Here is an 11,885-nt window from a genome sequence, read left to right on the forward strand (position 1 = left end):
AAGTCGTTTTAACCCGTCACGAAATGGAACCGTAGAGATTATTCGAGAACGGATGTACAAACACAAGTCTCTGGGAACCTCGACCGTTCTTATCCCTATGAATTATGTATCCAAAAAGAACACTTTTGCCCGCCTCTTTTTACTCTGTAGTTCTCGAGATATCGGGTGAATTTGAACAGTTGAAAAATTCCTATACTTATCTACTCCAAACAAGTCTAGCGCTTGAGATTGGAAGTCGAAAGTAAAATTAAAAGTTTCTATCTGTAAAAGTTGTAGACACACGTGAATACACTCGAGATCTCTAATCCCGAAAGATCAATACGTGTCATTACGTCCACTCATTCGATAACGATCCATAATCGTTTATCGTAATGAACGACGACCGACCATCTAATAGATATCCAATTTTATTTGATCGCTAAAACAGGTACACTGTGATCGATTTCGACGCAGTCGAGCCTCAGTGAATGTCTGTTTTAGTGCGCGTACTGCGCTAGTTCGGGCGATTCGTGGGCGTACACGGTAATGATTAAACGAAGGTTTCAGACGAACAGTGTGTTCCACAGGCAAAGGAACGGGTGAACGCTCGAGGCATGGTCGGAATTAATCGCAACGAAATTGCCGGGTTAATTAACAGACAGAAGCCGCGTTCTTATGGCTACTCTTCGCAAACGATGCAGACGGATCCGCTTGGCAATGAAGAGATCAGCTGCTTTGAACCGGATCAGACAGGCGGAGGGGTTAGACGGGGCGATCAGGCACTTCTGTGGCTTACTACCTGTCGCGAACGTAGCCCCTTGCCTCCTTTGACACGCTCGGCTCCAGTTTTAGGTCGAGTGTCGTTCGAAACACTTACGTACTTACGTATAGTCAACCGAGTTGATCTCGGTATCATGGTAGATCGCGATTCGTTCGTTTTTCTTTCGAACATGTACCACGGCGAGAATTCGATTGGTGTCGGTCGTTAAGATTTAACGATGTAAAATAAGTCGTGTGTCTTGTTCGAAGATTGTTTCCCTTTTCACACAACTGCATCGGAAGATAAGATATCAGCAGCGTCGACTATGCTTCAACGCCCATGGTAAATAAATCTTCACCACGTTTTTCATGCACCGTGTTTCTCAAATATGCTTCGGCATATCAATTCGAGTTGCTCACGCGTTATCAATCTGCGTGACAACGAGGAAAATGTTGCGTATGGTTGACAAAACGTATTTCGATAAAATATTCAATAAAAGGACCATTGCATAACAGCCACGTAAGGCATTGGTCAATCACGTGAGGTCAAGATCATCCTGTTAGCCCAAATCAGCTTCGACGCATTGAGCATCTGAACTTTCCTGCAAAAGTAAGTTGCCTTCATATTATTCAACTGTCCAGGACAAACGAGTCCGACTAATTGATTGAATTGCGTCTGCATCGAAAATTGAAACGTTCGTGTGGAAAGAATGGCGTTCGTTTCGAAAATCGATTTTGTACGTTAATCCGTTTTGAGCAGCGAAAAACGGAGAGGGCAATTACCGGCGAGCACTCGTACTCCATATCCGCGACTTTTACGAATTACTTCCTTTTATCGCAAACGCGCTTCATTCGCAACACGTGATACGTGTAATGATAGCGCAAGCACGTGTTATAATTAGTTGACGACGAAACCACCATTGGATTGGTTTCGTGGGCCTGCGACGCGGTTTGGAGAGAAGCCAAACTACTGCTCGATCATAGGATAATAGACCTTGTCCCTAGTATATACGAGCGAGCGATTCGACGTCGCTTTTAAGAGGGAGAAAATTCTTCAAGAGGTTTCGAAGGAGTAAGGCGGGATGACGAGGGTCCGAATTGGTGAGCAAAGGAGGGAAGTCTCCCTAAGTGGAGGGGATGCGGCCAATAGTCACATTATATGCAGCCTGTTGATTCATCGGACGCGGCAGTAACAACCGTGCTGTATACAGTATCACACGTTAGAGTCGAGGTGATTGAGCTTGGTCTATAATCTCGTTAAAGTTATCGTCATTTCTTGACTGAAGAAGTCTTCGTCTAGATCGTGGACAGTGAAAGTAATCGAACGTACACTGTGGACTACGTGAAACAAGTAAGTCAATCGCATATCATCGCCACGTTTTATTCACGTTTGGAGATATAGTAGTCGGTGTTTGTGGGAAGATTACTCATCTTTCGGAGTCTCAAAGAGCAATGTTGCGTGGCAAAGCACAGTTCCATATTAACATTCTCACAAGATGTTCCGATTAGGCTTTGCGTCGCGTTAGGCTTATTTTTCGTTCATTCGCGTCCGTGAACGATCGTCCTAGCTAAAATAATGTGAATCGTTTTTTGAGAGGATAGAGAATAGTTGGTTTAAATTTAATCGGTTTACACGTGTACCGTGATATCCGTCTAATATAAATATTTATCTCTAAAGGAAACATTACCTACTGGTTGACGAACAACAAACATACGTGGAACGTCGAACACGTACAATGAAAATCCGCGATTGCAACGATCGTCGTAACCGTGATAGTTGTCGAGGCCGCTTCATTCATAATCCGCGAGACCCTTGCTCGAAAAGAGGCAGAAAAATCAATGATCCCATTGCTACTTCTATGTTATTTTTGATCTATAAAGCAATGCGCGCGATACTGCACGTTGATGGACGTCGATGCGCGAAAAAGAAATTCGGTCGGGAAGGAATTAAAGGTCAGGAGATATCGATGAACGAAGAGGAGACGGTGGCAGTCCATTGGCGCTTCCAACGATAAGAACACACTCGTTCGCGTCTTTTGTCGGAACAACGCGGTGGACACCACGGGACGGTGAACCGATAAATAACCTCCCATTACTCGTGCTCCTACATCAATACGATATGGACGGATACGAGCGGATACGCGACAAAACGTGCGACTAAACCTCCGCTATCGTCCCTCTATTTGTTACGCCCAATCCTCGTGTTTAAGTTCGAGATTTTATAAAATTTTCCAGCCTCGCGAAACCGCTCGCGGATATGATTTCGAGTACGCGCTGTCATGCGACCGTAAATAAATCATCTCATGACGAAAAATATACGTGCATTTGCTACAAATTCGTTTCTTATATGAATGCAAATGTGACCCCTTTTTCCCAATTTTTTACAAGTAACGCTAAGGTGATAACGTTGACACAATTAAAAACGGCAATGTAAAAGCATCCGGCTAATCTAAGAGTAAACGTAGCTGTATGACACAAAATTCATGGGATCACGTGGGTCATGGCCAAGCATATCATAAAAATCTGTAATATATTGAAACCTGGCACGTAATTTTTACTCGCTTGATTTTTCACGAATTCTGTACAAAGATTATCGACAAAAAAAGATACTTGAAGTTAATTGCAACGCTCGGGAACGATTTATTATTGCGATTGTCTCGTAACATTTTATTTCACAAAAGACGCATGCATTCGGATAATAAAATTATCTGGAGAAAACGCAGTATCAGCGAAGCTGTCAATTGCATGTTTTCACGCCGAATCGCTGTGTATGTATCGTGGTACGAGTTACAACTTTTAGGATCACGTTTCAGAATCTCGTCGACTATTCAAACGTTGTCGTGACATATATATTTTCCACCTCTTCGTTTTCGAAAAAGCCGATGTTTTTATTTTACTATCGACAATATCTGAATAATCATTTGCATAGATCAAGTATGTAAACACGTGAACGGGAATACGCGACTCTTCAAACAAAATCTCCGATGCGTTTTCTTCGCGATTAGCGCGATCGATCATTCGTTCCGTATTTTTTTCTGAGTTACATAAATTCATTAAACCTGGATTACATCATACTGTTTAATATCAGAACAGTCAAAGGCGGATTATATGTTACGTTTGTTACGATGAAATCATCGTGTGGACAAGTTCGAGCGCCCAACAAATTAATAAAGCAAAGTAGGTCAAAGATGAGCCAAAAGGGAATAAAAAACGAACGACACGTGATGATGTAAAACAAGAGGTCTACCCAAATCGTTCCACGAAACTCTGCAATTTATACGACACAATATTATTGGCGAGTTGCTTCTTTCATTTTCTTAACAGAAAAAAGGAGGAGCACGAACTAAAACGTTTTCGAGCGTTATTCACCGATAAACTTTGCCATTCGGATCGTCGAAAAAGACAAATTACGGTAGGGTAATGCATCTTATGACCTTCTTCCATACTATAATTTAGATACCAGAACCCAAACCTAACCAAAACCCGAGAGCTAAACGTTCGAGCAACCGTTTACATTACTCTTACTGGCTTTACGACCCAGACAATCACGTTCTCTCGCAATTTACAAAGTGGCAAAGTCATCGTTTCTATGGCCCAAATGAGAAACATGTCACGTAGGACGTAGATGGCAAACGTATATACGTGATGTATGTATGGTTAGACAACAAGACGAAAGAGAGCGTGGAAAAAGTGGTTCGGTGACTGCCTGATTAGATAGGTTTTATCTTGTTTCAGGCTTCGCGACGTAGAAAAACACATAACAGCCGGAAGAGTGACCGGGTGTAGGTCTAATCGGCGAACACATTGACCGCGGCCGTTGGAGGCACACATGCTGAGAAGTCAAGAAACGATTTTCCGCGTACACAAGCTTCCGTCATCATGAGGCCTTGGACTAGCAAATCTCTTGGCCTTGGTCTTTTCGGCGTCCTGCTGATCGTTTCTGGCACGGTCCTCTATTCCTCCTCGTCAGCAATTTTTCATTACATTCTGCAAAAGGTGGGTATCAATGGATCATTGCTCGTCGAACCGAGCATTTTAATTTACATACACGTTTCGCATCTAATTTGCATAATCGTGCAGACAGTGACGCAATTTCGTTCGTTTTTCGCGATAAAGTATATCGATCTGAATCGTTTAAACAAATGAAGTGCGTCTTGGTGCTTTTATGATTACCACACGCTACAACAACGTGACTATACGTTTCTCCGTCGTTATTGCCGAGATAGTTTGGGAAACTGTTTATTTTCATCAGAGACTAACGTAAAATATAGTCGGAACGCTTTATTCTTCCTGCGCGAGAATTGGTCGGATAGCCTCGCGATTCTGGGTTATCTCGCGATTCGTTTAACTGACGCGATTTTATTTCTATATCGTTTATATGCCTGATTGTCGGCACAGAGGCTCTCTGTTTGTCGAAAGCTTTCGTCATAGACAATCTGCACAAAACGGAACGAACAAAGTTGTCTAATAGCCGAGATTTTCTCGACGACCGCGGTCGGGATGAAACAGGCTAGTCGATAGTCTCACTTGTGTCTCGTCGTTGTTCCCAACACGATTGGAAAAGTGGTTGATTGTTCACTGAATTGACATATCTCTTTAGAGTTACACTAGACGTATAATTTTTCGTTGCGAAGGAACGTGCATAGTGTACGATTCGGTTGCAGACCTATTTACGATCATATTACACTTTTGTGGGACGCATGCTTCGTTTACGAGCAAATGACTGATTTCATAGCGATTTAACCGATTTCATAGCTGAGTGGATGTAATGAGCTTTGATACTATACGTAATGATACTGCTACGATAAAAGTTAATTCTGTTACCAGGAAATGCCGCTGACGCCAAGTTCCAAAGCGTTCGAAGTATGGAACGACACGAGTAGCTTGCCGCCCATGTATTTCAAAATTCGGTTTTTCAATTGGACTAATCCAGAGGAATTGAAGACACCTGGAAAGAAGCCGAACCTCGAAGAAGTTGGTCCTTACGTATTTCGGTATGATTCGTCGAATACATAAAGCTTTCGATTTAACGATCTTCGCGGAGGCGTCGAGGAAACGACAAATTTCGAGTTAACGCAGCATTTGTACTGATAATAACGAAAACCTCGATGCAGTAATAACAGGAACATGACGTCGTCAACGGGACACGGTATTCTCTTTTCAGCATCAATTAAATATCAGGCTTGTTTCGTGCTGTCACGGAAATCGAAGAATCGTTAGAAAAAAAAAAAACGACGGTGTGATCAAAGCGGAAACTGTTGCGTAACATTGAATTGCCACTCAATACAAACTGATACTAAACACAGTACTTATAATCACGAAAATTACAAGTTCATCTAGATGTATCGATGACGCAAATTGGCTGAATTTGCGCTCATATCGAATAGAAATCCCACGTCGATACGTCGAACGCGAGAAGGAGGCTCGAAGTCACCTTCCACGAGGGCACTCTTAATCGGCGACCTAATCAAGATAAAAAACGAGCATACTATTTAACCTCGCGGTATTGACATCTTAATGAACGGTGAAAACTCGACCGGTCGACGGGTCACCAAGCTAGCGTAGGAAGATCTAAATGTTACACAAAACAATTGCTCGTTTAATTGCTTTTTCCCGATGGTACGTGAACGAACGCGAACCAGGGCGTGACGATACGTGGTTCGTGCAACCTTTGGCAATCGGGTTTTCATCAATTCGGAAATTCTCATCGAATAAAAATGAGTAGCAAATGAAATGAGTCGGAGTATGCGTTAAAGTGCCAGATCTCGGCCTGTGGAATGCAAGCGCAAGTATAACTCAGTCAAAACTATATTTAGAAACATGCAACAAGATGTGGAAGCGATTTGATTCTGGCGCAGATTGGCATTTTAGTTGGTCGATCGCGAGACGGAAGTAATTGGCCGATTTGATTGCAACGAAGTCATCGAAAAGGTCGACGCGTGAGCTTCTCCTTGCTTGTCGTTGATTTCGCCCTAATCTCGAGACGATTACATAACAAAGATTGCGCTGCTAGCAATAAGCGAAGATTAGACCCGCTGCAAGGTGCATCCGCGAGTTCATACACTTAGCGGGCAGCAATTGTCGCGTCAAATCTAATCAACGAAATGTGCAAGCATATGTAGGCTAAAGCACCAAATCACGGCTCTCTAATCACGAACGTATCGCTTAATTGAAGATCGCTTGGCAGCCACCACCACTTGGAGCAACACGCGCCTAACTATTGCCATTTACCCGCCTGATTTCCGTGCACCGGATAATGCTAGGGCAACACGTTATTATTTATCCTGCTTTGTTATTATTTATTTCCGCTTCGGACGATAAGCAAATAGCGTTATGGAAACTTGTAACGCGTTCAAACGATTCCAAATTGAGCGCTCTCGGAAGAACGAACACTTTTTATTGAAACTTGCTCGACAATTTGCAACTAACTGTCGTGATGTAACTCGATTATAAAAAGCAGCAGAGAAAATTATACCCATCACAGATAAGAAGTAATAGGCGCGTGATTCGTTACGATTTCACGTGCGTATTGCTTCCTTTGCGAAAATAATTCCCGTTCCCGTGATTCATACTGGAACATCGAAATTTCAGGGAGATCAGGCAAAAAGCAAACGTGGTGTTTCACCCTGAGAACCACACTGTCAGCTACTTCAACCGACGATGGTGGTACTTCGTACCGGAGCTTACCAATGGTTCCTTGACCGACCGCATCACACAACTGAACACCGTCGCGATCGTGAGTAAACCTTTTTGGTAAAAAACTACGTTAGATACCGTAAACATCCATCGTTCATGCTTCTCTTTCAGTCAGCGAAACACAAAGTACGATACTGGGATGGAGCGCTGCAAGCCACCCTGTCGCTGATGTTGTCGTCGTTGGACGTGCATACTACGAAGACAGTGGATCAGCTGCTATTCAAAGGTTACGACGACACGCTCATTGAGCTTGGAAAAATGGCAGCCGGAATGGGAGAGGATGTTCCACCCTTTGACAAGTTCGGATGGTTCTACATGGTACGTTGGAGAGTAAATAATTGGAGGAAAACCAACCATCTCAAAGTAGAAATTATAGCTAAAATTGTTTATTTAATCGTGTCGAGGACGCGCAGAAGGTCGAAGATGCGATTTGCGCTGTTGTAGCAACGGCATTGCAGCCGACGATAAATTATTCGCAGCGCGACTTAAATTGGTACTGAATAGAACAGGTCACGTGTAGGTCGCTAAATGACGAATGAAAAGCAATGGGAGGCGTATTATGTATTAATTTGTTACGTCACGCATGCAACATTTACGGCGAACTAATCCCACCTACGCGCCAAAGCGACTTTTCTTCCTCCCTTTTTCCCTGCGTCGTAAATCCTGAAGAGTGCACGCCACTCGATAAAGGCCGTTCAGCAATAAAATCGTCGCGACGAATTTTCGTTTGTATGGCTACTTGATCATAGAAAACAATTTAGAATTATCTATCGTTGCGTTATCAAACGCCACCTGTGTTTCGATTAACGACGACAGATTTCGATCTTTCAAGATATCGGTACGAATATCTAATAATATCCATCACGTTACGCTTTCAGAGAAACGGCTCCACGATGTTCGATGGCCACTTCAATATGGACACAGGGGCCCAAAACATCAACGACTTTGGAATCCTGAGGAAATGGAACTACAAAGACACGACTAGATTCTTTAAAAGCCCGTGCAACGTGGTGGAAGGAAGCGCTGGAGAATTCTGGTCGCCGTATCGACAGAAAGATGAGATTGTCATGTTCAGCGGTGACCTATGCAGGTCAGTTGCGGCGCCCGTCAAAGAAAAGAATCGCGTGGCGCGCGCTCCTGCTCGCTAATTACTCTCGTCTGTTCGCGGCAAATTAAGCGTCGCTGAACCTTAGACAATTTTCATTCACAAGTTCCCTCGTTAACCTTCGAGACACGTAAATTGGATCATCCGGTAATGCCGTTTACGCGACAGCTTCTTCGTAGGTGGAGTCAATAGGTTCGCCGTTGTTCGCTTCCGAGCAAACGTGACGATAGTCGCATCCCTTACGACTCCGAATCGGATCACGATCGATTCCTTTTCCGTTCTTCGCAGGCCGTTGACGTTCGAGTACTCGCAGACAACCGATCACATGGGTCTGGAGGGCTACCGATACGATCTCAGCGAGAAGACGTTGGGAAACAATACGAGACGACGCTATCCTCACGACCAGGCCAAATATTTCGAGCAAACTACCACGACCGAGGACTTTTTCGAGGCCGAACACTCGGCAGAGGCCACAAATGCCCCGGAAGAAGACCCAGACGTAGTAAACATAGGAAACTGTTTTTGCAACGGAAAATGCACTCCCGCTGGTCTACTGAACGTAAGCGCCTGTCGTTATGGCGCTCCTGTGTTTGCCAGCTTACCTCATTTCAACAGAGCCGATCCTAGTCTCAAAGAACAAGTCACCGGACTTAATCCCGATGAGGAACATGACTTCTTCATCACGCTCGAGCCGGTAAATACGTTCAACGAGCTCAACCATCTTCGAGTTTTTAGAATTTCCCCACTACCGTACTATTTCCTACTTTATTTCCTTGCATGTTCCCATCGACTAAATTCTGTTCACGTACTCGACCTCGGAGAGAGCATTGCAACATCTGCAACGACCTCGATACGAGTTCCTTACATGCGATGCCACGCGACACGTCGATATCGGACATACTTCGTCATTATCGTCGTTTATCGTCCACGACGTAGCAATCATCGTTATTGTTATTAGATCACCTATTTACAATCGATTGCTCTTTATCATTAGATCGGAACTGTCACGGCAATCGCGTATCGAAAGATTCGAAATAATGGAATAACACGTCTCCAATCTGCGCGAATCAATTGCAAATAATCAAATGGATTTTTTCAGAAAACCGGCATTCCTTTGAAAGTATCTGCTAAGTTGCAGATCAACGTGCTGCTAGAACCGTTATATTCTGTATCGTAAGTACGTTTCCAATAATTAAACAATCAGAGCGAATATTCGATTCTCATGCCGCTAACGTTTAGGCCGAAGAACGAGCGAAATAAACAACAAAAATGGATCTAACAAGACGACAGACGTTCATGATAGACTTCTATTTAGGCTTTTCAGATCCGTACCGACCATTTATTTCCCAGTGATGTGGTTCGCGTTGGAAGTCGAGGCCACTGACAAGTTCGTCGACGAGCTAAAAAAGCTCCTATCTCTGCCAAATATATTCATATACGCTGGCGCGATTATGGTGCTCGTGGGATCCCTTATAGTCTTCACGATCACGATATTATACCTCTTGAACAAGCAACGCGCAAACTCGGTGGCTGGCGACAAGGTAACCTACTATTAAACATCGAATTCAAATCGTTCGCGACTTTTAAAGCAGTAAGAATCGTGATGATGTTTACAGAATTCCAAACTAGAGACAGCATCGGCCTCAGCGGACAAATCAGAACTGATTTATTTGGATAAGAGCAACGGTGGTGACGACGTACACGTCAGAAACGATCGTAAATTATACTTTAATTCGATCGAATGCTTCAACACGGATCTACAGCCGAAGCTTCAGAACCAAAAATAAAGGAGAGGAAAGAAAACGTTTAGCAATGGATCTAGTCGATCGACTAGGATTAAATGTGTTCGACGGGTGGCGTCGATGCGACTAACGATCGGAGGATTCTCCTGCTACGACAAAGTGTCAAAGTATTTGAACGCAACGCCGTGTCAATCGCGCGAATTTACGTTTCAACTGCATTCAAACATTTAGGATTTTAGACAAAATGGATCGAGTTCCTATGGAATGGTTTATGCGTTATAGGAAATAGAGATCTTCTATGGCGTAGTATGAGTTACGTTTCGAGTCCACGAGTCTTCGAAATATTTTCGTACATATCACTCTCAGCTAAGGAACCTTCTGATTTTCTATTATTTAGACCAAAAGGTTGCACGTTTGTACCTCAGTTTAATGGTTAAAAAAAAGGACAGCTAGATCAATCCAACGATACATTCCATACCTTTATGTTATTCAACAAACATCAAACGTAAGACTGATAAAAGCGGAGAGGTCATGAACGATGTTTTAATTAACCTTTATTAATGGAACTCGAATGAAATAACAATAGATACGATTAGTTCGGTCTTCGTAACACGAATGGTTCGATACGTCGACAGAACCAAGCAATTACCGAATTACAAGCATCGTTCATGCTTATGAATATAAGTAAACGAATAGGGACGGCGAGTCACGTTAATAGGGTAATAGGTGCCAACTTTTGCGGCCGTCGTTTAAAGGTGCTCTCAGACAATCGATAATATCGTCGATATTTCAGGATTTTCAACGAAAGAGGTGTTCGTGAATTAACAATATTGTACGGACAATATATTTCATCCTTTTAGTTGAGAACCGTGAAATATTGACAATATATATATATATATAGGTATATTAGTGTAGTCTGAGGTCAACCTAACATACGTTGATTAGCGTACGATAAATAATAATTTTATCGCCAATACCGATGTTCCTGTTGTTCCGAATGCTATTCTTGTGCCAAACTCGTGGAGAAAGGCGTTAAGTTTTCTATTTGTTTATTACTTGTTTTTAAGATTGCCACGGGCGCCAATGATTTATGCCGAACAAGTATGATACATTTTACGAAGCATAAATTAACGCGTTTCGATCAAGTGCAATTATCGTCTAGTTGTAATTCTATCCTGTAATTATGACACACACGACAAAGCTCCTGGCCGTTTCAGATTTTGTATTGTATTTTAATAAAAACTCGATACTTTTACTACCATATGTAATTATCTGAACGTTGCGTTCATTTTCCCAAAGATCATGTACAAAACCTTTTGCTCTTTTTGGAAGGAAACAAGAGCATCTGCGACACACGTCGTGCTAACTTCTTTATCATCGATGAGTAATCAAGCGCGCAGACTCATCGTTCGTTGATAACAGCGAACAACACGCTCATGTCCTCTTCTAAATGTATAAAGGCAATAACTGAATTTTTTATTCCCTTCTATGTATGTATTGAAACTGCCATGTTTGCCTGCGATTAGATAAAAGATAACGCGATAGCTACGAGCCATGTTCGCGCACGTTTATTATTCATCGTGATAAATTTGAAAAGATCCATT

At 42.7% G+C, this 11,885-nt stretch overlaps 1 protein-coding gene across 1 annotated transcript; it reads left to right on the plus strand.

Annotated features, from left to right (window-relative positions):
* Window positions 1-1,703: 1,703 nt before the first annotated feature.
* On the plus strand, window positions 1,704-11,544 carry LOC117212316 (protein peste-like). The gene is made up of 10 exons (XM_033457040.1): window positions 1,704-2,089; window positions 4,474-4,734; window positions 5,566-5,732; window positions 7,330-7,474; window positions 7,546-7,752; window positions 8,313-8,524; window positions 8,828-9,233; window positions 9,639-9,712; window positions 9,855-10,080; window positions 10,156-11,544. Exons 2-10 carry the CDS (start codon window positions 4,618-4,620, stop codon window positions 10,324-10,326), a joined length of 1,725 nt encoding a protein of 574 aa, XP_033312931.1. The 5' UTR covers window positions 1,704-2,089; window positions 4,474-4,617; the 3' UTR covers window positions 10,327-11,544.
* Window positions 11,545-11,885: the final 341 nt, after the last annotated feature.

The sequence above is a fragment of the Bombus bifarius genome, unplaced genomic scaffold, assembly GCF_011952205.1.
Source record: "Bombus bifarius isolate JDL3187 unplaced genomic scaffold, Bbif_JDL3187 scf7180000008288, whole genome shotgun sequence".
Taxonomy (NCBI): Eukaryota; Metazoa; Arthropoda; class Insecta; order Hymenoptera; family Apidae; genus Bombus; species Bombus bifarius.

Bases quoted from the DNA above. Each gene is read 5' to 3' on its own strand.
- LOC117212316 (XM_033457040.1), top strand. From the start codon at position 4,618: ATGAGGCCTTGGACTAGCAAATCTCTTGGCCTTGGTCTTTTCGGCGTC. The intron at 9,234-9,638 runs GTAAATACGTTC...GGATTTTTTCAG, and splicing joins TCTTCATCACGCTCGAGCCG to AAAACCGGCATTCCTTTGAA. The intron at 10,081-10,155 runs GTAACCTACTAT...TGATGTTTACAG, and splicing joins ACTCGGTGGCTGGCGACAAG to AATTCCAAACTAGAGACAGC.